At 47.3% G+C, this 27269-nt stretch overlaps 1 protein-coding gene across 2 annotated transcripts in view; it reads left to right on the top strand.

The window, feature by feature from the left end:
* LOC138473825 (deleted in malignant brain tumors 1 protein-like) overlaps nt 1–27269 on the top strand; it is a 733343-nt gene that overhangs the window by 633649 nt on the left and 72425 nt on the right. For both annotated transcript variants that reach the window (XM_069612215.1, XM_069612214.1), the window contains one exon: nt 17513–17901. In XM_069612215.1, the coding sequence (XP_069468316.1) occupies nt 17513–17901 (389 nt within the window). The remainder of the gene's footprint in view (nt 1–17512; nt 17902–27269) is intronic.

Raw genomic sequence — 27269 nt, 5'->3', positions numbered from 1 at the left:
CTGCTGCTGTGTCAGTGGAGGGAAACCGGTATCCCTTCGCACGTCACTCATATGGACACAGCTCTTGCTGCCCTCCACCTTCACAGCAGATGGAGTTGCGAATATCGCGCGGTCTGGCCCATGGAAACGTTGCCTGTTCAAGTTTATAACGAAAGTGCGGATGAACACCAGGTCCCTGGGGAGCAACTGTGGCTGGTGTAGATTGTCGGATTCTTTGCCATTTTTCCTGTAGACTGTTGATGAGAAGACACGACCTGTGAAGATATAAGTCTGGCACTCTTGGTTAAAGCCCTAAGGTATTCCCTAAACCCTTGACCAAGAATCTTTGCAGACTTATGTGCATCTGATGCATCTGATGCTGTGCCAGCAGGTGACAGCAGTGTGTGTAGCCTACGCCCAGTCACAATCTCGTGTGGACTGAGATGGTGAATTTTCCATGTCTGATTTTCAAATTAAACAGAACGATTGTCAAACAATACCTATTCTTATTCAAATCACTACACAGTTTTGATAGACGGACCATAAGAACTCAACTCAACCTTTCCACATTTCCGTTGGCCTGAGGGTGGTACACTTAACACAACATGTACTTGATCTACAGAAGCCAAGTGATTTCTAAGAACAAGGCATTAAATAAGTGGGTTCCATTGTCAGAATTCAGGACCACACAAATTGCCCACCATGGAAATACCTCTCTCACCAAAAATATTGCTGCAGTCTTAGCATCAAGGTGTGCGCACGGACTAACCTCGAGCCATCAGGAAAATAGACAAACAACAATAAGAGATTTCAAAAATTATTACATCTCTGAATCATATCTATGAAGTCAATATGGAGCTCCCAAAGTGGCCCTGAGGTCCTGGGCAAAACTCCTCTTACCATCCTCTAGAGCTACAAGAAGCAGCTCTACAGGCATTACTACCTTTCCCATAAGCTTCTGTCTCCAAAGCAAATCCCTTGGCAAGAGGGCTCATCCCCTCTTTTCCTAGAGCTCCTTTCCATCTCTATGTGCTCTCTCCTGCAACTTCACAATTTTAAGCAAAGGAATCGCAGTGTACGGGGCGGCTAACTGTACCTGCTGAGACATGGTTTCCATTCTCTGGGAATCTTTAAATGGCAAATATGCTGCTTCTTTTACTGCTCCGTCTGTGGCATCATTTCCAAGCGCTATTGGGTTAGAACGGATAGTGTGCGCATTTGACTATTCCTACCACTGTGGACAGTATTAGCACTTCGATTAGTCTGGATAACAGTGCAGCATGCTGGACAGGGGTCCCGTCAGATATCCGAAAACCCTCTTCTCTGCCATCATGAAAAACCTGAATGTACAGTGCAGGTTACATACACAAAATCAGAATAAATAGTGACTGCCTTCCCCTTACTCATTTCCAGCGCCTCTATAAGTGCCACTAGTTCCACCGCTTGCACAGAGTAATGTGAAGGCAACTGCTTCTTCATTCTAAACTGGTATTCCCCATCCACAACGGCCGCACTGTATGTGTCGCGATTAATTATTGAGGACCCATCAACAAAGAGTACCTCATCTCCCTCCAAGGCATCCTCCTTTACATGTGTCCTCTCTTCCTCTTCTACCTCATAACTCGCAGAATCATGGACAATATCATCAGGTTTCACTGGCTCGGCTAGGTGACACCGTACTGGATGTTTGGAAGCATTTGATTGACTCTCTGGGTCCTCAATTTCAACTTGGACTTTTCCAAGATTGCAAAGAATGGATACTCCTGTACAATGTCACTGGGTAACCCAGGGTAATAGTTGAAGACTTTTGAATTGCAAAAGCTGCTGCTGCTAAATCCTTTTTACAAGGAAACTGTCTGTCATAAATCACCAATGTATCAACTGAAAAGGATACGGTAACCAAAAAAGGATCAAATTTGGTAGGTCTCTTCCGGATCCTATTTTCACACGACTTGATTGTAGGGAGGTCAAATTAGACCTTCCAAATGATACAACTCTCTGACTGGATAAAACAGGCAGAGAGATGGATCACTGGAAAGGGCGTGGGAATTGTGTAGGAAGTATGCCTAGGATAGATAAAGTATCATAAGAAACTGTCCCAATCGAATTACTAAGATAACACAGTATTAGCATTAATTCAGACACTGACCTTATGGCAAAAACTGAAGAAATCCACGAAAGTTTCTTGAAGAAAACCAGGAGACAAAGGAAGGGAAGATTAGTAAGGGAGACTTATCCCGAACGGCACGAGGCTCTCGCTATATACCGGGTTGGTGCACCACAGGATAGCGTCCAAAGTACTGTGCACAATAACCTTCCAATAGTTCATGAAATACTTCCTTTCCCACGATGAACAAAAATTTGAATTTCACCTGTTAACTGTCACAGGTACCAAAAGTTCAAAATAGTTCAGAAAACCACGTGCAGGATTGCACGCGGTAGAAATACACGCAGCCAGGCCAGCCGCGCTTGAAAACAGTGTCCGCGTGTAGAAATTTAGCACGCGAACAAGATACATGCAGCTCAGGGCAGCCACGCTTGCAGACAACGTCCGCGTGGAGATTTGGCACGCGAACAGGATTCACGCAGCTCAGGACAGCCGCCCTTGCAGACAGCTTCCGCGTGGAGATTTGGCACGCGAACAGGATTCACGGAGCTCAGGACAGCCGCGCTTGCAGACAGCGTCCGCGTGGAGATTTGGCACGCAAACAGGATTCACGCAGCTCAGGACAGCCGTGCTTGCAGACAGCGTCCGCGTGGTGATTTGGCACGCAAACAGGATACACGCAGCTCCGGAATTAGCGTGTGGAAGAACCACGCTCAAAATAGGCCAAGGAAGTTGCTGCAGGGAATGCGAGAACGCAGGTCCGAAGTTCAGCTACCAAAACGCCAAAAATGACTTAATCAGAAGCAGGGATCGGAGTTTCCACGCTGCTTATGTACGCACTGCCGTGATACACGTGATGGACCTAAGTCACGTGAAATTTAACAATGTGAAAAATGCAGATGTCGTTTTCCGGGCAATGCATCGAACAACCTCCATTTTGAGTAGAATGGTCTAGTGGTTCTATGGGCGTAACTCATTTTGTATGAAGAGGTCGTTCCTGGTCCAGAGATATGTCCAGTAGGCATGACACTGTCCTTGCATCACTGGTTCTAGGAGTCCACTGTAATACGCTAAAGATTTATGGCCTAGTGATGTTTGCTGGGCCAGCAGCACTGTCATCACCTGCCTGTTTGAATGGAAAAATAGATAGACTGGTTTCTTGTAATTAGGGGTTGCCAAGACCGTAGCATTAGTGGTCGTGGCCTTGAGTTACCAAAATCAGGTCACCATCTCTTCAGACCATTCTATCTGACCCTTCACATTCTGCACTCCCTTAAGTCCCTGCAATAAGGGTCTCATGGAACCAGAATAGTCAAAGATAGATCATCTACAGTATTTACAGAGTCCCAAGAACTGCTGCATTTGTTTCACTGTCACTGGTTGGGGCGTATTCTGAACGGCAGTGGTTCTCTCTGGCATTACCTTTCTTCCTGCTGTCGATATCACTTGTCCCAAATATACTACCTGTGTCTGGCAGTATTCATTTTTCTTTGTCCACTTTGTACCCCTTCTCAGCAAGCAGGGTGAGGAGTTTTATTGAATAACCTTGACACTGCTCTTCTGAAGTGCTACAGGCTACTTAATCTTCCACATACTGGATTACTGTACTGGAAACATGTACATTCCCCAAATCCAGTTGAACCACTCTGTTGAAAATACTTGGAGATTTACAGTACCACTGCAGCAACCTTGTGTGCTCAAATCTCTGACCACGATACGTAAACAATGTGACGTACTAGGAATCATGGTGTAAGGGGACCGAGAAAAATGTTTGCTTTAAATCGATCACTTTGAAGTGGGTCGATCCATTTGGGATATTGTAGAGAATGGTAGCAGAATGGTAGCAGAATTCGGTACCACCGGGAACTCCGCCTCAACAATTTTATTCGGAGGGCGCAAATCCTGGACCATCCTCCAACTGGACCCCTTTGCTTTCTTCACAGGGTAGATGGCCATGTTGCATGGGGACACAGAAGGTTGTATTATGCCTTATAATAATAGTCTCATAAATCCCTTCGTCAGTCTCTTTAGACATGGAGTACTGCTTAACATGTGGCAGAATCACACCAGGTTTCAATTGTATCCACACTGCTCAAACACTCTTTAACAACCCCACATTGTGATGATTGCTTGTCCATAAATGGTCTGGCACCTTCTCCAAATACTCCTTCCAATATGGCAATGTATTTCTAACAATGAGCATGGTCTGTGGTACTTCCCTTTGCCCTATCGCTCTCTGGTAAGGCACCTCATTGTCAAAAAACATCTCTCCTGTGTATTCAGTGTCTTTGTACAATTGTTTGTTGGACACGCCACTTAGCGATAAGGTCGGATCGATGCACAAGACTGTCTGCCACTCTCCGCCTTCCTACTTCATAACTACTGCTTCTAGGAGAACCGTGGCAATGTTGCCTGGTGCTACCTCCTGTGACTCAGCAGACCAAAACAAAAAATCAATCGGTATCACCCATGTCTGATCTCTGATTCCCGGGACCCACCTCAACACAACCGTTACTCCATAAAGCAACAAAGCTGAATGTACAGTTAACCCCCTTATCGAGAGATCACTACAGTATGCATGCAAAAGTGCTGCTTCTCTTACCGGATACAGACCTCGAGTAAAACATATTATACCTTCCTCCGTGAAGGCAACCGTTAGGTGCAGTTTACTTAGGAGATCTCTGCCCAGACAATTCACCTGGGTATCTGCACAATGCAACAAGGGAGTAGATACATTCTGTGTAGCTACCTTAATATGTAGATCCTCTGTGTAAGGAATTGACAGGATATCCCCAGAGAATCCTTGTGTATCCATGGTTTTGCCTGACAAGGGGAACTCACCTTCCTTGATGCAAGATGTTGTAGCCCCTGTATTGACCGTAAATGAAAATGTTATATCACCTACCTGTACACCTATTCGAGGTTCCTCTTCTGGATCAGCAATAACAGACAGGACTGGACACATCAGATATCCTTGTGGGCTGTCCTAATGTGGGTACATATAAGCACTAGGGAGCGGGAAAGGATTCCCTCCAAAAATACTTACTCTAGTGTAGTGAGTGACCGTTCCTTGGGGTAAAGGAGTTTTATCCCATGCCTGTACCGCTTCCTGTGCTGGCAAAGTCAGTTGAAACACATAGGTCTGTAGAGCCCCAGGCACTAGGTTCTGTTCAACCCATACCTGCTGCTATTGCACAGAACGTGGGGAATATGGCATGGTCAGGGTTGTGTTTGCAGGGCACCTACGTTGAAATACTGTGACCTGCTCTGACAATCTCGTGCCGTGTGTCCCATTCTAACACACGACCAACACTGGATCCCATACAACCCTCCGTTGGCCGGTTAAACCCAGACCTTATTCCTCGGAACCCACCAAATGACCCACCCCTTGTGAAAATCATTCTTTACCCCATAGAAATCCTCTCATTTGCCTTTTACTGGGAGCATACCCGTCCCTCCAACCTTGAGTCATACCTGATTCAATGGGCCTCATTCCGAGTCCGGCGCTAACCAATGGCGGTTGTAGCGCCTTGGTCGGCACCGGACCTGTACCGGCACCGCCCTGGTGGAATGGGAAATTACCGCCCTATTCCGAGTTGACCAGGGCGGTAATTTCCCATTCCCCAGGGCTCTTCCCCATTCCCAAATGAGCCCCCATAGGACTCAATGGGAATGGGGAAATTGCAAATAACGGTGACCGTACTTTACGGTCACCGTTATTGGCTAAAAAGCCCCTTTGCGCCCTCGTCCCTAACGCCTGCTACAAGCAGGCTTTAGGGACGAGGGCGCAAAGGGAACTCGGAATGTGGTGGTAAGGGATTACCGGCACTGGTCTCGTTAACGGTGACCGGTATCCCTTACCGCCATACTCGGAATGAGGCCCAATATGTTCTTGTTGTCCCGATTGTCCCTGCTGTCCCTCCGTGGAGTTAGTAATCACTGCTTCTTCCAAACTGATCTTTGCTAGCTTTTTCTGAACAAGTGGGCCTCTGTCTTTTGTGCCTGTTCGATGCTCTCCTTTTCTTTCTCTTGCCTCCTCTTACAAAAATGCACAATATGTGTCTGAATTCCCAGCCCACCCTTGCCCTCCAGCCCTACTACTTTATCTAGGTCATGCTAGACTTCTTTGGAAAGTCCCTTTTTTAGCATATGATAAAAAATTGCCACGTTCTTATCCAACGCTTCTCCCGTCTCTCTGCCCTCCACATCTCTTGAATTAACTGGATATGTGCGGAAGGATCATCATCTAACTTCATTGTCTTAGCCAAAATACAATTTATATCTGGCATATCAGGATACATGACCCGCAGGGCCCCTCATACCTGTGCCCTATAATTACTAAATGCTGCTCCATCATGATAGTTCGTATCCAGCTGAACTCCCGGATACCCTGCTCGCCTCCAAAGCTAATCCGACCATTCCTCTATTAGCCGCGTGAATACGCTTTTCATGTCCCGCAGTGTGCTTTTCTAATGCATACATCCACTTCCCGTCCCTGCAGTGAGTGAAGGGGGTGTCTTCATCTAATTATTCCGATCCATGTGTGACCACGGGACATAATACACCCTTCCCTGACCCTTCTGAAGCAATGGAAATTTGGTCATACCCGCCTTTACTGGGGCTCTTCAGGTCTTTCCCCTGCTGCTCTGTATGGCCTTACAAGTACCACGACATGTCCTAAGATCCCAGGGTGTAATCTCTGTTGTTGCTACACCCTGTTCTCGCTGCTCAACATCTGATTCCATTTCATCCTTGTCTCCTGCACCTATTATCACATCCCCTGGCATTTCTATAGGCACAGAAACATACTTAGCACTATCATAGGGTGCCGGTTCCCATTCTCCTTGCTAATATCCTGTACCCATAGCGACACTTCCTTCCTCACTGTCTACATTGACCTCCTTGATAACTGACTTATTCAATCAAGCAAGAACTTTTCCTTGTCTCCACCTTCCTTCTTCTATGTACTCTACCTGCCTATTCACTTCTGTCCCCTCTTCACTTTGCTGCTGTCGTGACATCACTACCTCTTCCTCTGCTAGCCTCAATGCGTCTTTCAATTTTTCCCACTCCTCCTTTTCCACTGCTATTCGCAGCCTATCCTCTATCCTAGCGGTAAGAGGCAAAGTCTCCCCTTTTTCACCCATTCTCAGGCCTTGATCTATTCTTCCGATTGCCAGTCTCACTCTCTCTCGCTCCTCCACCCTTAATCTCTCTGAAAACCTTGCAGTCAGGGGAGTTATTCCTTTTTCACCCTTCGTTTTCAACCTTTCTGCTGCACTTACCACTGAAGGAGTTACCTTACACTTTTCTCAGTATTCCATCTTTTGAGAATCGTACCTGTGTTTGACTTGCAACCAATGGAGTAGCTGCTGGAGAAAATGGAGTTTCGAACTCTAGGTCGGTATACCGTTCTGCGGGCAATAAAGGTATCACCCACATGGGGGCGGTACAAAAGGAATTCCCACACCCTCCTTTCTCAGCCCTTCCTCTGAGATTTTAACATTATGGGCCATCCCACCCTACAATGGATTGCTTTTCTCTTATAGATATCCATCATCCAGCTCTGCTGTTCGGAAACCTTTTGACAGGGGGCATAGTGGACCTCAACTCGGCCGTCGATCATCGATCTATCTTGCTCGGCTCCACATCGCCAGCTCAGGAAGTGACATCAGGCGTGATATATATAACATGTCACTACGCCCCATGCTTCACTTCCTTTTTTCCGTGCGCTTGCACGTTGCATCGGGAACACGACTCACGTTTTCTCAACTTTTTTTGTACCAAGTTGGATGACGCAATGTCGTCTCACAGGGTCTCGGGCTTCAACCGATGCCGCAATTGTGAGACCAAAATGACGGTAACCCAGCCCCATGACGTGTGTCTGTGGTGCCTAGGTGTTGGTCACGACATGGAGCGTGCTCAAAGAGGCCACCCAAGTCCCTACGTGAGAGAGCTGGGAAACTGGCTTTGAGCCGAATGGTCATCAACTCTCAGGCGCGGTCCCTCCTCCAGTCTTCGGAGGCCGAGTCGGAGGAGCACACTCCCGAAAAAGGGAAAAAACGACATTGCAAGAAGACTAAGAAATGGTCCCACTCCAGGAGCCATTCCTGATCGTCTTCCTCACAGAAGACGAAGCGGCACCACTGTCATCGACGCAAGTCCAGCTCATCGTCGGATCGAGGTAAGCCCTCAGCGTTGCCGACCACTGAGGAAGAGTGGAAAGCTTTAAGACTTTGAAAGCTTTAAGACTTCCATGTTTGGTATGTTTAAGCAACAGCTTATGTAGGTGCGGCTCTGGGCCCCGACCAGCCAGCTTTGGCTTCAAAAGCGGCGCTCTGTGCTCCCAAACCCGAGCCAGCCACTCCGTCAACAACATTGATGCTGAAAAAGCCTTTGGGTGCCACGCCTACCAGGCGTAAGCTGCCAGAGGGCTGTAAGGCCAAAGACCACAATGCCCATCGGTAATCAGAGTGCCCCTCGGTGCCGAAAGAACCTTCGGCATTGAAAGCTTTGGCTCGCAACCTATTCTCAAGCCCTCTGTGCCAACCATCAGCAATGTTTCATTTGCACCGCTGTCGAGATCGGGTTTCTTCAACTCGGTGCAATCCATATTTGGCGTTGATGACCCCGATGACCCAGTTGACCCCGTTCACACGGGAGCCGGCAACATCGATTTCTTTAGTCGACCAGGCTGATTTATTGGCCCTAGCTCTGGGTCTACAAGACACCAGTGGTCTGGATACTTCCCCAGACCTTGAGTTACAACAGAACCAGCCCTACACCAATGCTAATATCAAGTTCAGAGATCTGGTTCACAGGGTTGTTGATACCCTTGGGTTGAATGCATCCACCACACCTCTTCAGGGGTATCAGCTCACTGACATTTTGGACAAAGATTCCACAATTGAGCATAACATGCCATTCAAACCAGCCATTGCGGACCCTTTAGCCTCCTTATGGCAGCACCTTTTTACTATTCCTTCTGTGAATGTCAATTTTACAGGGAAGTATAGGCTGGCAAGAGGAGGCCTGTCTTTCCTCGCCACTTACACTTCCCCGGAAGGGTTGGTTATACAGGCTGCCACTATTTGCACCAGACCTGTAGCATCCACTTCCAATCTGCCTATGGACAGAGAGGGAAAGAGATCACATGCATTGGCCAGAAAGATGTTCAACTTTGGCAGCACGGCTTTCAAAGCCACTGGATCCGCCAAGTACTCCTTTCGCTTATGGAAGGCTGTGGAACATGCTGTTGAATACGTCCCTCAGGGTGTCATGCGGGACAGATTTTTACTGCTGGTGGAGGATGGGAAAGAGGTAGCCAAGCTATCATTGCAAACGGGCCTGGACGTAGTAGACTGCATTGGCAGAGCAATGGGTTCAGCGGTAGTAATGAGATGCCAAGCCTATCTAAAAACTTCTGTCTTCTCTCCGAATGTTCAGAACAGGCTGCTGGACATGCCCTTTGAAGGTGACATGCTTTTCGGTCAGAAAGCAGAGGAATCGTTAGAGAAATTTAAGGAATCCAAGTTGGCTACTAAATCATTGTGCCTATTGGCGCAGCCGGCCAAACCTGCCTTCGAGCTTCGTCTCCAGGGGCAGAGGCTATAGATGTTATGTACCCTATGGCAGGAAGGTGCAGCTCCTGTAGGCCAGGCAAGGGCAGAGGTGCTTCTCGCGTCCCGCAAGGGGCAGAGGAGCCTCTACTGCCCAGCAAGCAGCAACATCGGCAGGGTCACCCGCGCCCTCTAAACCGCTTTGATTTTCCCCTCCCATGATGCACTGGTTGGTGGACGGTTGGCAAGGCATTGGCCCCAGTGGCAGGAAATAACTTCTGATGCCTGGGCCCTGCAGTTGATTCAGTGGGGTTAATTTCAGCCTTTTCTAAAGAGGCCTCTGTACAGACCTCCACCTTCCCCATTCCAACTGAGGCAGGAGCTCCAGGAAGAACTGAAAGTCCTGTTGTCGAAGAGTGCCTTGGAAGAGGTACCACCCGATCAGAGAGGGTTGGGTTGGTATTTCCGGTATTTTCTGGTGCCCAAGAATGGAGGAGGTCTCCCTCCCATCCTGGACCTCAGGGCCTTGAACAAGTTCCTGGGGAAAAACACATTCAGGATGGTGACGTTGAGCGAGTTTCTCCACTCTCTCGAACTTCAGGACTGGCTAGTGTCAATAGACCTACAGGATGCTTATTTCGATGTGCAGATACACCAAAAACACAGGAAGTTCTTAAGGTTCCTCCTAGGGGACCTGTATTTCTAGAGCCAGAGACAAGGCTACATATGAGATTCCTCCAGTGGCTCTTGAGGGACAAGTGGCCCCAGTATCTGGGATCGCTCACGGATTGCCTTTCAGTGTCCAGCCAGGTAGTGCACAAACTCGGCTGGTGGAACATGTGCAGCGGTTTCTTGGCAGGGAACCCTTCTGGCCTCCCTGGCCCCAGGCCTGAGTGGTCACAGATGTGTCCCTGAATGGTTGGGGCGCTCACTGTTAGGATTTGCAGGTGAGTAGCCCCTGGTGTCCATCAGAAGCCAGGTGTCACATAAACAGGCTGGAGTTGTAGGCCATCAGGTTAGCCCTGAGGGCTTTTGTCCCGTCTCTCAGAGGGAAGCATATCCTCGTCCTGATGGACAACACAGCGGCGATGCACTACCTCAACAAGCTGGGTGGTGTGCACTCCCGGCCACTCTGCACAGAGGCAATTCTGCTGTGGTTCTGGTTACAAGAGAACCAAATCTAAGTCTCATCAGTACATCTGGCGGGGGCAGAGAACACCTTGGCGGATGCTCTGAGCAGGCAGAGCATGGTCTCACACGAGTGGGAAGTGTTCCAGGAAGTCATAGAGGAGGTCTTCCTCTCTGGTGTACCCCAGCAGTGAATCTGTTCGCCACAGAGTCCAACAGAAAGTGCGAACAGTTTTGCTCGAAGGAATTCCCAACAAACGGTGCACTGGGGGACACATTTCTGGTGGAGTGAATCTTACCTCTTCACTACACCTTCCCCCCAATTCCCGTCATTCTTTAGGTTCTCAGGAGGTTGAAGAGATTCCAAGCAACCATGATCTTGATCGCCCCGGATTGGGCAAGGAGAACGTGGTACTGTGATCTCGTGGATCTGACCATCTGTCCACCTCACGGGTTGCCTCAGTGCCCGGATCTCCTGACCCAGTCGCAGGGTCAAGTGCTCCACCCGACCCCAGATTCCCTCAACCTACAAGCGTGGCTCTTGAGAGGATGAGGTACGATGACTGGGACCTCTCAGAGTAGGTACTTGAGGTGTTGCTAGCTGCACACAGACCTTTTACAAGATCTCTGTACGCGTGCAGGTGGAGCAGATTTGATGTGTGGTGCAGGGAACATGAGACTGACCCTATCTCTTGCCCCACCACCAAAGTGATGGAATTTCTTCTGTCACTGGCCTTTTCAGGCCTTCAGGTTACCACAGTCAAAGGGTATTTGGGCCCTGTCTGTGTTCAAGAGGTCCCAGGACCAAGGTTCGTTTTTTACTATTCTGGTCATGGCCCAGTTCCTGAAGGGCCTTAACAACAAGTTTCCGCCAACATTGTTTGTTGTCCCAGATTGGGATCTTAATCTGGTTTTGACCTACTTGATGGCGGCTCAATTTGAGCCTATGCACTCATGTTCTTTGCGGCTGTTATCCCTTAAGACAGCCTTCTTAGTAGTGATCACATCTGCCAGGAGGGTTAGCGAGCTGCAAGCCTTGTGCTGCAAACCTCCTTTTATGAAGTTCTTTCATAAGAAAGTTTCTCTCAAAGTCGGGCCCGGATTCCTTCCTTAGGTGGTTTCAGAGTTCCATCCGTCTAAGTCTATTGATTACCTGTCTTTTACCCTCATACACATCCCTCTAAAGAGGAAGAGCGGTTCCACCACCTTGATCTCAAAAGAGTGTGGTTAGTTTATATGTTCCTTGCACATCCGGGTTTCGGAAGTCAGACCGGTTGATTGTGGCCCATTCCTTGTATAGAAAAGGGCTTGCTATTACTAAACAAACCCTGTCACATTGGAATATTTTGTGCATATCTGAGTGTTACCAATCCGCAGGCAGGGAGCTTCCAGCGGGCATCAAGGCCCACTCAACCAGAGGGGTTTCAGCCTCTACAGCCCTCCAGAGAGGGGTTCCTGTTAGGGAGATATGCCGGGCAGCCACTTGGTCATCCATGCATACATTCACCAAGCACTATGCCTTTGATGTTGTACAGGGAGCTGATGTACGATTACGTTGGGTGGTTCTTCAGAATCTACTTGTTTAAAACGTCTGCCCTCCTCCGTTAATTTAACTGATTGGGGAGTCTAGCAAGATGAGGAATCTGCAGGAGGAAAGCAATCCATTGGAGGAGAAATTACTCACCATAATGACCTTTCTATGGATTCTTCTCTCACAGATTCCTCATCGACCCTTCCATCTATCCCCGCTCACAAAGTTCTGTGGCTTGTCGATTCTTTCCAAACGAGAAGACATCTGGTGATGACTCTTAGATGACCATTTCGGTCTTATTGTAAAAATAAAAAAAAGTGTTTTCAATCATTGTTGTGAGGGATCACTGTGTTGGGATGTATCCCTGTTAAAGTTTTTTATTGGCTGATAAGCCTCCTCCTGTAGTTTTTCCTTCAGCAGTGTACAAGCGGGGGGGAGAAAATGGTGGAACTGAAGCATGGGGCATAGTTTTGTGCTATATATACGATGCCTGATGTCACTTTCGGAGTGAGAGCCGAGCCAGACGGATCAGATCCACTACGCCCCCTGTCGACAAGTTTCAGAACAGCAGAGCTTGATGATGGCTATCCTATCAAGATGAGGAATCTGCGGGAGAAGAATCCATAGAACAATCATTATGGTGAGTGATTTCTCCTTTTCATACATCCTCCACAACTCTAAGATACTTAAACAATTCTCTAACCAGCGAACAGTTGTGTCTAGTGACCAAGAAAGTATACAGGTTTGCCAACATTGCCTTAATCATCAGTCCCCTCATTAGGACAAGAATTGAGCATTTGAACCTTAGTTTCCCGCAGCCATTTACAATGGTATTTTAAAATCTTTACCTTAAAGCCAGGAAGTACCTGACACAAGTGATTCAGTGGAGTCGCCATACTCCAGAACCAGTCTAACTTTTAACAATTTCACTTCAAAATCAAAGCCTTACAACACGTATGCCGAACCCGCTGTACAAAATTTCAACCCAAGGGACCCCTTTTTTCCCCTTCCCAAATTCTTATTTTAATTTAAATTTTGTTATTGCATATTAGTTTAATACAACATTTGAACAGAATCCTCCTTATTTTAAAAGAATCTTTCAATATTCCCAAATGTAACACTCCCCAATCCTCCACAGTCCAGAGAATTAAAACATTCCCTTATAAATGTAACTGCTGCAATCGTCAAGGCTGTCTTCTCATTTCTCAGTAGCAAGGACCACCAGTCCGCTGCAGAGAACGTCACAAAGCCTTCCAGGAATCGCGCAAAATGTCTTGTCCTAATCAATGTTAGAGCTGTGCGTTTTATAAACAAGTGAGGAAGGTTTTCGACAGAACCTGTGACCTTGCAGAATCTGCACCACAGTGAAGTCGCGCTTGTCACAGCTCTCAATGACAAGACTTCTATTGTTTTAAACAGGTTCAATCTGATCCTCATGAATTGAGTCCTGTAGTCGTAGTCCGGAAATTTCCTCAAATACTTATATTGCCTTAACATCTTGTTTCTTTCACAAGGTCATGAAAGAGTTTGTATTTATGATATGATATGATATGGCATTTGTAACGCGCCTATACACAAGTGTTTCAAGGCGCGATGAGGCAGGGAGGGGGGAAACAAGGGGAGGACAGACAACGATCCTACTAGGCCAGGTGTCATTCAAATCGCGCAAGTGCAGGGGTAGTGGGAAGGGGGAAGTGCAAGGGGAAGGGGAGGGGGGAAGTGCAGTACAAGAAAAGGGCCAGCTGGTGGCAAGTGCAGGGTAAGTGCAGACAAATGCTCGGAAGGGGGGGCTGTAGGGATACAGAGACAGTCCCACAGTGCAGGGGTTGCCAAGGAGGCAGTGCAAGTGGAGAGTGGCTAGGCCCAGGTCCGAGGTCGGTGAGAGCGGCCCAGTTGCAGATTCAGTGCAGTTTCAGTGAAGAATTAGCAGGGGAGAGGGAGAGAGAAAGCAGAAGCAAAGAGGAAGGTTTTGAGGTGCTTCCGGAACCGGAGATGGTTCTCCTCAAATTTCAGGGAGGCAGGAAGGCTGTTCCAGAGAGAGGCCCCTGCCGCAGAGAGAGATCTACCACCAGCTCGTTGCTTCGAGAAGCGGCTGACCCTGAGGGAGTTGGAGACGGATGAGCGAAGGGCTCGGGAAGGAAGATATTGAGGAAGAGAGAGTTGAAGGTATTTAGGCCCCAGGCCCCGGAAGGCCTTGTGGACAATGCAGAGGGTTTTGAACTTTATCCTCGCAGCCACTGGGAGCCAGTGTAGAGATTTCAGTCCTGGAGAGATACGGTCCCTGGGCTTGAGGCCAAGGACAAGTCTCTCAGTTCTGTTCTGGATGAGTTGCAGAGGGCAGAGAGTGGAGGCAGGCAGATTAAGATAGAGGCTGTTACAGTAGTCCAGCTTTGAGAGAACCAGGGCTCGGGAGACAGTGAGCTTCTGGGGGAAGGAGAAGAAGGGAAGAATACCTCTGAGGAGGTGCAGCTGGTAGTGTGACTTTCTAGAGTCGTCAGATATATGAGGAGAGAAGAAGAGTGTGGGGTCGAAGATGACCCCAAGGTTTTTTGCCTTGCAGGTAGGAGCAGGAAGAGGGCCAAGAGAGGCCGGCCAGAGAGCTGCAGGGAAGGAGGGAGTGGGTGTGCCGATGAGTAGAATCTCAGTCTTACTGGCATTAAGGCAGAGGTCATTGGCGGCACACCATTCCTGGATAGCAGACAGACAGTCAGAGATGAGGGAAGGAGAGGGGGAGGCCGAGGGTAGCCTGAAAATGAGCTGGGTATCGTCCGCATAGCACTAAAAGTTGGGCCAGAGAGCAGTGATGCGGTGGGCAAGGAGTGCCAGATACTGGTTGAACAGCCAGGGAGAGAGATTGGATCCCTGGGGGACACCACAGGTGGAGAAAAAGATGTCAGAGAGGAAGGACCCCAGTTGGACCTGGGAGGGACGCTTGGAGAGGAAAGATGTCAGTCACGCCAGAGCCTGACCAGCGATACCCAGGTTATCACGGACACGGTTGAGCAGGATGGCATGGTTGACAGTGTCAAAGGCAGAAGAGAGATCGAGCAGAATGAGAACACACGGAGTGTTGGAGTCGAGGTTCAAGAGCAAGTCCTCCCGGATGTTCAGGAGAGCAGTTTCCGTGCTTCTGGCAGCTCCGAAGCCAGATTGATGGTCATGAAGACTACCAACAGATTCAGCATGGAGGTTAAGCTGGGAGATGGCCAGTTTCTCCAGGAGCTTGCCCAGGAAGGGAGTGATGGAGATTGGGCGATAGTTAGCCGGGCAGGAGGGGTCAGAAGAGGGTTTCTTAAGAAGAGGGTGCACAAGGGAGTGCTTAAGGGGGGATGGGAAGGCTCCAGAGGCGAAGGAGTGGTTGCAAAAGTCAGCCAGGGCAGGAGCCAGGGAGTCGATGCGGTCCTTGATAGTTTTGGAAGAACAGGGGGGAACCTGTTTAGACGAGACTTTCATAGATCGGACTTGTCTGGAAACCTCGTCAGCAGAAAAAAGGGGAAAGGCAGAGAAGGAGGGAGGAGGGGTGTCTGCAGAAGGGCAAGAGGAAGAGCCGGGAAGAGAGGGAGGGAGGTGATAGGAGGAGAGTGAGGACAGGATGTCCTGAGTTTTAGAGATGAAGTGAGAGGCCAGTGCAGTGCAGAGGGCCTGGGAGGGGACAGGAGAGGTAGAGACTGCAGCAGGGTTGGCAAGCTGCTTGTAGATTTTAAAGAGTTTGTCCGAGTTGTTAGATGCCGCAGAGATGCGGGCTTGGATAAGGGCTCTCTTCTTGGTGAGAACAGAGAGATGGAATTGCCTTTGGAGCAGGCGGCAGGCCAGTTTGTCAGAACATGAAGCACGCCATTTCCTCTCTGCCACCCTGCACTTGCGTTTTAGGGTGACGAGATCCGAGTCATACCAGGAGTTACTTGTGGCTTTGGGCTTCAGGCGGATTCTCATGACGGGTGCAAGGATATCAAGAGTATCAGATATAGCAGAGTGGAGCATGGAGAGGGCTGTGTCAGGGTGGGAGTCAGCCGAAGGGGGACGGAGGGCGAGAAGGTGTCAGCGAAAGCCTCAACTGACACGCGCTTCATGGGTCGGATGACCGAGAAGGTGGGTGGCAGTGATGAGGGTGGCTTTTCCTGTGGGGTAGGGAGGGTGAGGTGGGAGGATAGGAGAAAGTGATCACTCCAGGAGAGAGGAGTGGAGTGGAGTGATCATTCATTTCATCATTTGTTGTTATCCAATCTAAAGTCCATAACGTTCTCTTGACCTTCCCCGGGTTACGACAAAGATCCTCCACTGAGGGGTCTAACTGTCCCAAGGTAGCTCTACAGTCAGCTCTCCAACTCACCAGAGCGTTCCCATCTTCTTTCACTAGATCTGCTCTTATAATGGCCAGGATTGGGGTGGAATTCTCCGCCATGCATTTTCCAAAGAAGTTCAAGATTTTCCACTGAGCCTAGGCCCAATTCACATCTAACTACCTGGATTGGGATTGTTCTTGGTAGGCCTAGAACCCGTTTCAGAAGATCCCCTTCTGGGAGAGCCTAGTGTTTTTTAGGGAAACAGAGCAAAGCCTCCGCTCCGTAAGTCAGCCGCGCGACCACCTTTGCTTTGTACATCTCCAAAATGGGTAACAGCGACTACCGACAGTACCTACATTTCACAATTAAGGCCTGGTTTAGGGAGATCAGAGTGTGCGTTTCTACAACACTGCTGGAGATGTAAACGGCTAAGTACTTAGAGGAGTCTGCAACGTCGACCTCCTGAGCCCACAGGGCCCATCTCAAGGGTTGTTTCCTTGAGGCGCTTCCCTTTTTTATTTTTAAGATTTTCGTCTACTCAAGCCAACTCTATTTGGCTATTCAGACTTTGAACCAGAAGATGTCTGTAGCTACACAGTATCTTATGTGAAAGGTTGGACATTATTTAGATGTAGCTGACACTGCTAAAGGTTTCCTCATTGGACAGTTTTGTAGAGCAATCCCTCCTACAGCCAATATTTGACTAGCTATAGGTCATTCCCTCTGGATCTATGATCCCCTCACCTGCCATTGCTTCATTTAATTGACATGCAGTAGAGGTTTCTGACACTATAATTTATACACTCCCAGTGGAATGTCCCATGGATACAAGTCAATGTTTGATCACACCCAAATTATAATCCCAATTAACTGTTCAAAACATTGCCAGAGAACAGGAGTAAAGCTCATCTTTCATGTTTTGCAGGTGGACAGTGACACCATCATCTACACCAATAATATCCAGGCATACCCCGCTAAAGGGGTCACCACCCAACAGAAGGCTCTGAAAGTGGTTTTGCGCTGTCGGCTGTACCAGAACACAATGGTGAAAGCCGTCTTTGAGGCCTTTGAGACCATCGAGATCAATAAGCTTCAGTACGGACGATATGACGTGAGCATGTCCTTCTACGACTCACAGTCCTTCCAGAGGCCTGTCTTTGATTGCCCATACCAAGTCAGCCTGAATCAAGAGCTATACCTTCAAGTCACGCTTCACAGCTCAAACCCGGACCTGGAGGTCTTTGTTAAGACATGCGTCGCCTCTGCAGATCACACCGACATCTCGAACCGGACCTATGATTTGATCGTGAATGGGTAAGGAGGAGTTTGCATCCATAGTAATGAGTGAGAGGGTGAGTGTGAACATGTAGGTAGCAGGCCCTGCCTTTTCAGCAGTGGTGAACCGCCCATTGCACAGGTCTGTCTTGCAATCCATAGAAATGTCTGGTGCTTAGGAAAGAGTTTTTGTAGGTGGAGTGAGCGGAGCACAAGGCCAGTAACCTTTCTCCTGGTTTGTGGCAATGGTATGTGTCTGGAAGCAGGATGTCAGAGTAATAGATAAGAGGCTTGGTCAAAGTCTTCCCAGATCAATATGTTTCTTACTGAATCAAAACTTCTACCTGTGTGAAAAAAAGGTGATTAAAACTTGTTCATGGAAGTAATAGTGTTAAAAACAGAAACCTCCTGTAGGCACTTAGCTAACAATATTTTCCGCTTGTCAAAATAAATACCACCACATTTGCTGTGTAAGGGTAACATCTGTTGACTTTTTGGAAGCGGATGCTGCAGGAGGAGAGGCCCTACACATGCCCTCATTTTAGATCACCCAGAGGCGAGATTTTGGCAGAACTGAATTTGGTGGGTGGAGGGGCTTTTACTTACATTAGTATGACCTCAGCTTGATGCGTTCTAAATAAAGTATCTATAGGGAGCCCCTCCCCCAATACCGAAAGACAGCACACACACTTTGCTGGCTCGGAATCTGGTGGGTCATATCCATTCCTACGTTAACTGAACACAGGAGGCCATGCAAGCCTCAGATCGAGGGTACACGTATGAGGACGGAGTTCCCCACTTTTTCAGAAGTCCCTTCACTTTTTTCAGAGGCCACCTTGAAATGCTAATTTCTGGTGACACCACATTCAATTGATATGTTAAGGAGTCCCACCACTTTTATTTTTAGGACTTGCCCCCTGCAGGTCAAGTCTGTTTACACTTTCATGCAAAAGTTCCCCTCTGAGTAATTTTCTTAATTTCCACCACGTTGTGGAAAAGTGAATAGACCAAAGACTATTTCAGCCTTTAGTCTTCACTTTCACACTACGCTTGCCAGAGGCATTTATAATGTATTCCTGTGGAATCCACCTGCTTTTAGGGGAATCTGTGCATTGCCAGCAGCTTGAGGATCCATGCATTGCCAGCAGCTTGAGGATCCATGCATTGGTAGCAGCTTGAGGATCCATACATTGTCAGCAGCTTGAGTAAGTAAGGCAGCCAACATTTTTAAGCTGGAGCGGAAAATGGAAGCCGACATGGTATGACGAACCCCTTACAGAAGCACCAAAATGAGTGAACACTCTTACCACCACTATTTCCGATCAGGCTCAGAAGAAAATTGACCCCCTAATGTCCACCTGCATGTTGGTTTCCAGACAAGGCAGAAATGAACACCGAATATTTTTACCTCCTCTCTTTGCAAATACCAAGATGGCCATGTTCCTGACCAAGTTAATTGCACAGACGCGACCTCATCCGTGTGTATTTTTGTGCGAAACACCATCTCTATGCAATTTTCTCCATTTCCACCACATGGTTGAAAAGTGGGCACTAAAAAATGTATTACATCTCCTTTACGCTTCCCTTTTTCACCATGTTAGCAGAAAAGTGTAAATGCTGTATGTAAAGAAGAGGTGGTAATTTCGGGTGGAATCCATTGCTTTACAGCCAGCCTAAAATCCATGCTGGTTAAGGCACCCATGTCTGTAAAGCGGAGTGGGAAATGGAAGCGGACAAGTTATGTCCCCCTCCTCCCCAACTCTGACCTACAAATGCAGGAAAATGAAGCAGATTTGTAAAATTAGAGTAAAGAGTGTTTTCCGTCACTTTTACTGATCCGCTTCTGTGTTTACTGTCAAATGCCTTGCATTAAGTTTTCCCTGGAGACCCAGTGTGTTTAGGGCCCAGAGAATAGTGTCGTCAGAATACAGCAATGCTGCCAGGGCTGTATCGCTTACTCTCGGGGAGGATGAACTGGTGTTTGTTACCCTTGGTGGTAAGTGGGTAATACACAGTTTAAAAAGACAGGGTTGCAAAGTACCTCCTTGTTTTAGCTCCTTCAAATTAATAATAGCTTTCTTGCAGGCCGCCATGTTCCATCCAAAACAGGAACCCTTCTGGATCCTCTTCAACACAGCCAGAACTTGAGCTGGGATCTCAATTGCTACAATGTTATCGCAAGGGTCTATTTTTTATGGTTCAAAAAACATAGAAAGGAAAGCACTAAGGCTATGCACCTTTACAAAAAAACATTATTAAATCACTAATTCATCTCTATACTTCATATAAAATTTCATTTCTCCAACCACTTTGGTATAAAACAAGCATTGTCAGACCTTAGCAGCAACATACAATTTAAAATTTAAACATTTCAGACAATTTCTTCCATAGAGGAACAACCCCAATGTCCACCCCTTTTCCACAGTACACAATCCTCTTATCTTTGAGGTTCATCATTCTCAAGCATCCCGAACGGTATTACCCAAATTGACCTTTTACAATTGACCTTTTGACCTAATTATAGTGGTCCTAATTGACCTTCTGCACCATTGACCTTTATATTATTTTAGTTATTTTATATATGTATTGGGATGGTTTTGGATTATAAATAATATAAGGGGATTGGGTGGGGGGTTGCGGGGGATTTTGGATTGGGTGGGGGATTGCAGGGGGTTTCCCCCCGCATATATGTCCTAATTGACCTTCTAAATTAGGTCAACTCTCCCGAGGTCAATTCTCCCAAGGTCAATTGTGAAAAGGTCAATTAGTATACAACCATCCGAACAGCGGGCAAAGAAATTCCCCTACTCCACATTCTCTCTACTACAGTTCTTACTCTGATTTACCTCCAGCTTCAACGCTTTAAAGAAGCTTGCAACCGCAATCCCAATTGGGGTTGATTGTGGGGACAAACATCTTTCCCAGAGGTCATCACCATTTACCCATGCTATTTTCTTCTACTTTCCAAGGTACCTAGATCTTATATTCGACAACGCTTGACATTCCATCAATAAGTGCTTGGTGTTTTCGCAACCCTGCACCCTTTTGCAAAACCTGCCTCCGGTTTCATCAGCCGCCACTAATTACCTTCTACACAACGCCTCCCTTGTGGGAAGCAGGTTCCATCTGAAACACATCACTACGGAAATTGCAGCATATATGGGGCCACGTCCCCTCGTAATTTCTGTTCATGTGTCAGATGTGTTAGTGACTTATAGGCATGAAACCGTTCCAATGTAGTAATCCAATCGACATTGTACAAGGCTTTTTTTACTTTTATAGGGTTTGTTTTCAAGGTCTTCAAGTCTAGACTTTGTTCTTCCAATAGGTTTTTCCCATATTCAAATAGTTTGCCCAATAAACTTACATTATTGTTAGACTGAATCAGCCCTTCCCTATACCCATCTAGATCCCTATACAGGGATCCGTGGGGTCCTGTTAACAGACTGAAGAGCAACATTAGTATTTTCCATTGAACTCTTACTTTTAAGGACAAAAGGCCCAACTCATAGCAGATTGCAGTCAATGGAACACAATTTGGTACCTTCAACATTCTTCTCCACAACAATGCTTCAATCTTATCAAGTTGCCCAAACGATTCAGTACCCCACAGTTCCAGGGCATAGATACATTTAGGTACAATCTTTCCTTGATAGAAGGTAATTGCAGTTTTAAAGAAAACCGCCCAAACTTGCTATCCACTCTTAGAATTTGGTTTAATAAAGCCAACGCCGTTTGCTTTATTACAATGGCCAGGTTTCTATTACCTTTATTTGCTGCTATCGGGAAACCCAAATAGGTAACGCTCTTAGCGCTTGAGATTAAGAGTTTCCCTACTCTCCATTTGAACAACCATGCCCTTCTCTTATTTGAGAATTGTCGGATCTTTGTTTTTTCCGGATTTATCACCAAGATGCAGGTCTATGTTCAGTACTAGCCTGATGATTTGGGTAAAAGTCTGTGATTTTTCAGGCTATAACTGGGGAGGTCCCCACATCCTGTGCTACACATAGGTGCTTCCTCCTCTGGCTTTGTCCTACCATCCTCTGGTTAGAGGCGCTTTTTTTTGGTTGTTAGTCTCCCTGAGACTCTGCTCTATTTCAGCTACAACGTCCTCTTCTGAACAGCTGGGTTTATTCATTTCTCCTTGAGGTTCCTCCTCTATTATAGAGTCAATTGGGGCCCCCCATTAAACGAGCCGTCCCGCAGGAGATTTGACTGTCTTCTAAGGCCTAGTCGAGTTGTCATTCTCGCAACCTTCCCATAAGGTTTCGGAAGTTAAACTTGGATCAAGAGTCAGGGCCAAGCTCTCTCCTAGCTCCGGTCTGATCCTCGATTCGCCGATGCTTGTTTTCCCTGCGCGGGGCTGTTAGTTATGTAGCAACTTTCTAGGAGGCCTCACAGTGCAGGTGGGTGAGCGGGTAGGCGGGCGTGTAGGCGGGCATGTAGGCAGGCAGGCACAACCAATATACAGACTATGACGCCAAAATTATCGGCACACTACAAGGGCCTTTTTCATTTCAATAAGTCACTCACTGCCTTGCCTCGCCTCGCGTTCCTCCGGCTCTCTGCATTCTTCATGGGGACCACCGCAAACCACTTTCTCCACCACTTACACTGACCACTTACACTGGGTCTCTTCATCTATAGTGCAGACAACATTACAGCTCTGTCTTCTTAGCAACATACCTCTGCGTGGTTAAGTATATGGGTCAGCAGTGGGCCTCCGTACCATTTTCTCTACAGAAGCTACTTGCTCCACGAGAATTAATCCTGTACTTATGCAGTATTTTTTTTAAAAAATCCCTGCATCTGCATCTAACAAAAAAAAAGACCAAGACTTATCTCTGTGCCACTTCATAAAAATTGAGACTATCAAAGATCCCACCCAATAAGCAGAGTGCCTTTAGGACTCCTTTTTGAACTTTCCGTAAATTGCACAGAGGGGGGCCACCTACATTAGCACTTACAAGAAAAGAGGTCCCATGCACTCATTTTTCAGCATTTGCACTGCGAAAGATGTAAATGCAGGCATAATTGCCTGTACTCCATTTTCTGCCAGTTCTCAGTGCAAATAGAGGAAACTGTGCCTTCCATCTATGCATGGTAGGCAATGTGTACAGTGGATTCTTATGGAATCCTCCTGATTTTCATTGGTGTAAAAAGCAGCTGAATTCCATAATGTTGGGTTGTAGGATACCACCACTGTCATGTGACGCCCAATGTCATTGTGTCAATAAATAGAACCCCAACCGGGCACGGGCGGGGAGTCCAGAAGACACAAACGTTGGTGTTCATCTCAGTCATTTCTGGTGTTAGGCCCAGGCCCAATGTACTCCAACAACTAGTGACGTGGGGTGGAACATGCCCACTATTCACTCCTTCTCGTGACCCTGCAAGCACAGCTCCAGCACGGGGTGCAGTCGCGCTTGGGAACTGAGCGGAGGAGGAGGAGCACAGCAGGGGCACCGAGGAACGGAGCCCTACCAGGCCAGTGCCTGGCAGGTAATCATTACGAGTGCCGTCGGACGACGGAAACATGAAAAGATATATATATATAAAATAAAATCCCGCAAAGAATGACGTGGAGAAGACCAAGCGCTCAGTGCAGGTTTGCAGAAGGCCTGTCCCTGTTGCAGTGCCTATGGCGGGAGCAAATCTTCATGCCACGTCTGCTCCAAAGCAGAGGAGCTGGGTCAGGGAGGCCAGGGAGCATGGAGGAGTGCTCTTACAGTGAGGGCCTATCATCAATTTTGGCACCAGCACCACCCAAGTACTGTCGCAGAGAAAATAACACATTTATAGAGAGTCAAATGGGGCAAAAAGGATATCCAGAACACTGCACTCACAGCTTGCGAGCCCACCAAGGGGGCTTGTGCGGCTGTACCCCCCCTACAGTATTATCAACTGCACCAAGGGTGATGAAGAGCAGTGGAAGGCTCATGAGGTAGATAATCATGACGGAGTGTCCTCCTCGCTCAGGATGCTGCTCTCAAGCTCACGCATGGACAGTTTCAGGTCGCACACACAGCGTCACGGACCCCATCGTGGTTTTGCTGGCAGCCATGTCCCCGAATTTGATGTCATTGTGTGTCGGTGACTCTAGGACCCAGACAGTTCTTTCAGTATTGAGACGACTTCTCCTGCCACTGTAGATGCAACAAACTGCACGATGGGGTTGCATGAAAACTCGTCCACGATAACCAAGAAGTGTTTTGACTGTAGTCCTGTACCGATGAGGGAACTGCAGGAGCGGGCCAACAACAGAGGACAGTTGCTAGCACGAAAGGCCCTGATCAAGAACACGGGACATGAGATGACCCGGACCAGTCTGTTTCCAAGTATCCCAAGAGAGGCCCCAGGCAGACACCAGGACTACTTGATGGACTAAGATGGACAGGCCAGACGATACCAACCTTTAAATGTCATGCTGGCGTAAAATGCTGCCACATTCATATGCCGAAGAAGATAGAAGTGGAAACATATTACTTTCCGTGCCCCTTCTCCACCATACAAATTAAAGAAAATCAGGCAAGGCTTAAAATACATGCAAAAATGTGTATGCATGTATTTTATGCCCTCATTGTATTGTATGCACGACTCAACATGAGCTCAATTCATATTGGTACAATGTGGGTGGACCATTAACAAGAGTGTGCCATTTTTTCCATAGGATATTGTGAGTCACAGACAATGGTTGTTAGACCATATGTCCCAAAATGTCCACAGGTATGACTAGAGTCCAAAGTGAGCCCCTGAGGGATTTTTCTATTAAAAGATTCAATCCCAAGTGCAACGGGTCCTTTCCTAACCTTCACCTAACTCTCTACCTGTGATGTTCCTCAGGGCTCTATCTTATTGCCATGGCTCTTCAACATCTAGCTTGGCTCGCTTGATCTCCACCTCCTCCCCAAACTTCCAGTGCTATGCCGATGACAAACAGCTCTCATGTAAGCTTCCATCCTCTACCTCCTTTCCTTCCTCTCTCATACCTGACTGCTATTCAGGCATGGTGTGCTGCTAATGATCTCTGCCTTAAAGACAGGAAGACAGGGATCCTTCTTATTGGGATGCCTGTTCCCTGTTTCCCCCCCACTCTTTGACCACCCTCCTTGGGCCCCCCCTCTCCCTCTTATGTTTCTTTGTTTGTTTGTTTGTTTTATTATTTATAATACGCGTCAGACCCAGGGGTACCAGGGCGCAGCAGTACATGAATATGCGAAGCTTAGTTACAGGAATTCGTCAGGTAAAAAGGTACCTTTGTACAAAGTAATGTATACAGACATGGTATAATACATATATTTACAGATAAAGAAGAGGCACAAATATATACAAATATTACATACGGTGTGAGAGAGTTGTGGTTACTATCATAGGGTACCCATCAGTGAGCTATGAGGACAGATCAGTATCATTCAGGCAAGATGTCGTTGTTACCGTTAGCAGGGAAACAATGATAGTTGCCGTGCAGGATTCTTGACGTGTGGTGGTCGTTGGATTTCAATCACACAGTAATGTTAGTTATAAAGTTTTGATATGGTTGGTCAATTCTCAATGTGGAGGGCAGGGAATTCCATAATGTGGCTGCCTTCACAGGAAAACTCTTCCCTCCAATCGTGGATAGTTTTAATCCAGGGATGGACAGGCGATCCCTATTTGGGTTGGTCTAGAGGATGTCTGTTTGTGGAATCTGTCAGCAAGATAGATGGGGGCGGCATTATTGAGGGATTTGTCGGTGAGCGACAAGGATTTTAGGAGGATTTTATCATTAGTCTGGAGCCAGTTGTTCTGGCGCCTGCTCTCAGAGATGTGTTCTCTTCTGGAGATGCCTAGTGCCGCTCTAAGGGCATTGTTTTGTAGAATTTGGATTCTCCTGATGGTTGATTTGGAAGAGCCTAGGTAGAGGGCATTGCAGTAGTCCAGGCAGGACAGGATTAGGGTTCTAGCCAGGATAATGCGACTGCTCTTAGAGAGGAATGGCTTACCTGTTCTGATAAGTTTACACGTGTATGCCGTGGTGGATGCTAATGAATTGACCTCTTTAGTAAAGGAGAGAGTTGAGACAAGATAGACGCCTGCGTTTTTTCCTCCTTTTCAACCTTGATACAGTTGCCATCAATTATGAATGAGGAGTAGTCGGCTACTAGTTTTTTTAGATTAGTTGGTGTGCCCAGGATGATGAGTTCTGTTTTATCATCATTCAGGTATAGAGGAGGTCCCAGATATGGCCTACACCCCAGCCACCCATTTTGAGATACCAGGAACATATTCGCCAAGATATGTGACGTATGAGAGGCAAATAAACCAGCACGACAGGCGTACAAGAAGCACATTATACAAGTGCGACTCCATTTTTATAAAAGCAGAATTAAGCCCTGGATTGTGGTGGGCAAACAGACCAAGATTCATATTCTAGCTCAAAGCCAGATGAAAGAGCAGAATCGAAACTCAGTAAGAAGCAGCTCATGCCTGGGAATTCGAGGACAACTCCAGGAAGGGAGGAGAGCGGCAACTTCGAAGAAACAAAACTTAAGAGCATAGCAGCCTGCCAGTGAAGGTCGAGATAAAGAGGCCCCAGCAGGTGGCAAGGCTAAAGGAAGAATCAAATACACAAATAGAGGGAAAATGAAGCAGATTCACAGTGAACTAACACGTGACCAGTCAAGCGCGAAGAGGTACCAACGTCTGATGTCACCCAGAACCCGAGGATGCCATACATTTTCCTGATAAGAAGCTACAGTTTTGAGGCCATCCTCAGCCAACTAATTGACACATAGCCCTAAGGTACTGATTGATGGAATGGAGGCAGGGTGAATGTTGGGGCACACCGCATCTGGGTGTCCATTCTGCATGCTGCTAATTAAAGTGGAGATTTGTGCCTAGGGGTGTAACCCACCCAATCACAACGGACCAAATAATCTAGTGTCCTATAGCAAGTAGAACCAATGAGACGTCGTACTTTTAGTGACGTTGATCACGAGTGATATAGAGGGATGGGCGTAGACACCCACCTGATAAGAATTATCCAATCCTCCCACTCTGTTACCATATACAGATATAGTACCTATACTTAAGTTACCTTTTCCGATCAATAGAATTGCATGACAACTTTGGAGTCTTATACGTCAATGATGACGAGAATATACTATAACTATTGCTGTTTGAATGAGGAATGGGGGAGTTGAAGCGAGACGGGCAATCGCATCACTGTTGATTTCCATTTGTTTCCCCGTTTTTTGGACTTGTCATTAAACAGACTTCCCTTTGCCAAACCATTGACTTGTCCTTATTGATTGGTGTTGGAGTAAGAGAATCCTGCACCCCATCCTCCTCAAGGTGCAGCTATCTTGTCTTAAAGTACTTGAGGGTGAGCTCTGATCCCATGGGCCCGTCTGAGGTCGGTCCGC

This window comes from Ambystoma mexicanum, chromosome 8, assembly GCF_040938575.1.
Source record: "Ambystoma mexicanum isolate Mex_15411 chromosome 8, UKY_AmexF1_1, whole genome shotgun sequence".
Classification (NCBI taxonomy): domain Eukaryota; kingdom Metazoa; phylum Chordata; class Amphibia; order Caudata; family Ambystomatidae; genus Ambystoma; species Ambystoma mexicanum.
This window is presented reverse-complemented; position numbering and strand designations above follow the sequence as displayed.